The 3169-nt window shown below is 37.7% G+C and overlaps 1 protein-coding gene across 1 annotated transcript; it reads right to left on the reverse strand.

Moving 5' to 3' along the window:
• Positions 1-1073: 1073 nt before the first annotated feature.
• LOC130720209 (homeobox-leucine zipper protein ATHB-22-like) lies at positions 1074-2180 on the reverse strand. Its single transcript, XM_057570831.1, has 2 exons — positions 1803-2180; positions 1074-1438 (listed from the first exon to the last, which is right to left on the reverse strand). The coding sequence occupies exons 1-2, from the start codon at positions 2124-2126 to the stop codon at positions 1139-1141; spliced, it is 624 nt and encodes a 207-aa protein (XP_057426814.1). The 5' UTR covers positions 2127-2180; the 3' UTR covers positions 1074-1138.
• Between the last annotated feature and the right edge of the window lie 989 nt (positions 2181-3169).

The raw sequence follows: 3169 nt of genomic DNA on the forward strand, positions 1-3169 counted from the left end.
CAAAAATGAAACATTATTAACACTCTTAAATATATTTCCTTTACCTGAGACGCAGACGTCTCAGCTTTTTAACCTAGGATTTGAAAATGTTGTAACTGATTGCTTGAACCCAAAACGACCTTTGTGGAAACCTTTCCAGAGCAACGAATAAAGACACCTCGTTCATGTTAACACCTTCGAGAAACCATATCATTATATCTGCATGCGCTCGTAAAACGTACCGGACAAATCCAAACCAAAACTTTCTCCCACAAAACTTTCCACTGTGTAAATTGAAAACAATGTAAACAACCTGGATCTTTACTCTTCTAGTAGAACTATACGCGAGGGTGAGTGGTCTCCCCCGGAGGAGGGGTGCCCTAAATTCAACGTTGATAGAGTCTCTAAAGGGAACCAGGTAAAAGCGATATCAAGAGCATCCATAGGGACACAAGTCGGACAGTTTGCGAGCTGCTTTTCTAAACTTGTTGGGCGTTTAATGACTTATGAAGAAGAAGTCCTGGTTATCCTTAATGCTCTCCTCTTCTGCTAACAATTTAATATCTCTAGAGTAATCATCGAAAGCAAATCTCATGTGTTAACAACAAGAACACTAAGCCGTGGAAATTTCTTAGCTATCTAAGCAATTGACTTCTTAAGGAGGTTGAAGTTAATTGTTTAAGTGTTTGTCATGTTAATAGTGAGATGAACAATTTTTCTAATTCTTTAGCAAAACAAAACTATGATAGGCAGAGTATTTTTTGGGCCTTCTTTGACGATTCTCAATTTTGTATCCATGTTATTAACTATTATTGCTCTATGATCTTTATAAAATCGGTTTGCTATTATCCATGGGATCATAGCAATAGCATTGTGGTAAACGAGGATTATATATAAATATAGCAGAAGTAACGAGTACGTAACAATAAAAATACTACATGAAACTGATAAAGTGATGCTGCCTGCCCTGACAGCAAATGTCATCAGTTCTGCTTAATTTGATTCTAAATTTCTAATCTAAGGTGAAGTCAGTTCCTATGGAAAACGGGTCTCTTTCTTCCATCTATCTACGTACGTACGTAACCAACTAATCATGTTAATTAAGTTCACATTAAAGCTAAAAGTTCTTAACTGATACAACTTAATTGATTCAGAGAGTTTAGGGATAATAAGGTAACCCAGGCCAATAGGACATGACTGGAACTGTGCTACAATCCTCGGCCATGTGACTGTGAGTGTGAGTGAGAGAACAGTTTCCCTGATCAGCATTAGCAGTATTCTGCTGCTGCTGATGAATCTGATGATGATGATGATGATGATGATGAATCTTGGAGCAACGCAGAGCCAGCTCTGACGTGCTTTCCACTGTTTCTTCCGCAGAGACTTCTGTAGTATAACCTGCTGATACTTGTTGCGTTCTACAACCTTGCTCTCTCAGCATACCCTTCAACTTCATAACCTGCACAGCCATAAAGGAAGTCAACAACTTTCTGTGGAATAGTTGTTGTTCAAACTTTTTTACTTTGAAAGAATTGGCAATAAACAAACCCATAGTTAATAGAAGTATTGATCATGTTTCTAATTTTTTTTTCTCATCAATGTACTATCACAGCCGGAAGTCATGAGACTAGTCCTCTGAGACTTTGAGATCACGTTAAATGGGTAGGTCTCCCCAATAAATCCTTATTCATACGCTCCGTTTAGGGGTCGACCTTTGGACTAGATGCTTAAAGAGCTATCTACCAGTTGTGTTAGATATTGTTGGTTGATGATGTTTTTATATCTATAAGAAAAGACACATGTTATATAACCTATATTCATACCTCTTCCTCAAGCTTGTGTTTTTCCTTGGCTATGGCATCAAATTCCTGTTTAAGTGTATCGTACAAGTGTTCAAGCTGCTTGGTTTTCCACCTTGCACGCCTATTCTGGAACCAAACAGCGATCTGGCGAGGCTGGAGGCCTAATTCCTTGGAAAGCTTCATCTTCCTGTCAGGGTCCAACTTTATCTCCTGCTGGAAGCTACTCTCCAGTGAGTCAAGCTGCTCACAGGTTAACCGCTTCTTCTTCTCCTGGTTCCCACCGTAGTTCAATTTTTCCATCGCCGGAGGTGTCTCCATAGACAGTGCTTGCTGTTTCACTTCCATTCCTTAAAACATACAGAGAGGGTTTAGTGTGAAAACTTAAAGTCTCTTAAATGGACTGTGTGTTTGAATGTTGACTACTAGATGTGGCTTTGAAACGTGCTCTAACAACAATACCCACTTCGTATGACTTCTTCAAGGAAAGTAATTACTATGGTGGGGCAATAGCTTGAGCTTCAAGTTACTATTTTCATGCCAAAACTTACAAAAATTGACTCTGAAAATAGTGTACTACTGTCAGCTAAATTTTATGCTAGAAGTTGGTTACTTCTAAAGTATGCAAGTGTGTGTGTTTGGATTTTAAAAGTACATTCATCATGAATCCATAATGGACATTTCTCTTCCATATACAAATTTTCAATAGTGCTAGACAGACACCTAGCGTGAGAACAGAAGAGAACATAGAAAAATAATAAATGTGTTATCAAATGTGATATGATAAGAAGTAAGAAAAAGAGTGAAAAATTATTTGTATGTGGAGTGTGCGTCTACCATAATTTTCCAAATGAAAAGCAACTTGATGATATTTGAGGAAAAAATGAATCTGTAGAAACCTGGATATGAAGTGTGGTAATAGTTGTTGTTGTTGTAGAGGAAGCTGAAGGAAGATTCTGCACGAGGAACAAAGCGTCTGGTGGTGCTCCCATTCCACTCCATATCTACCTTCACTTTCCTGATTTTCTTTCCCTTCAATTGCATCCTTGATACTTATCTGTGTTTATAAGGGCCTCACCCGGCTGGTGAAAGGTTGGACCACAAAGGAAATGATGATGAGAGAAGATAATGAGGGTCAGAGGTGTGTAAGCAGGCTTCAAGGGTTTGACTCCAAAGAAAGGTGAGTACTCCAAAGAGAAAAGAAAAAAAGACAAAATATAAGAACATGTAAGGTTTCCTGATTTTCTAATTGATATTGCAATAAAATATAAGTACATATTATGAATATCTTTAGCTCCATTAATGTTTTAATAACTTCATGCTTAATTCTTCCAAGACAAATTGCTCTGTTTAGAACAAATCAAACTCTTGTTTAAGTGTGATAATTAGGC

The sequence above is a fragment of the Lotus japonicus genome, chromosome 5 (genome assembly GCF_012489685.1).
Source record: "Lotus japonicus ecotype B-129 chromosome 5, LjGifu_v1.2".
NCBI classification, from domain to species: Eukaryota; Viridiplantae; Streptophyta; class Magnoliopsida; order Fabales; family Fabaceae; genus Lotus; species Lotus japonicus.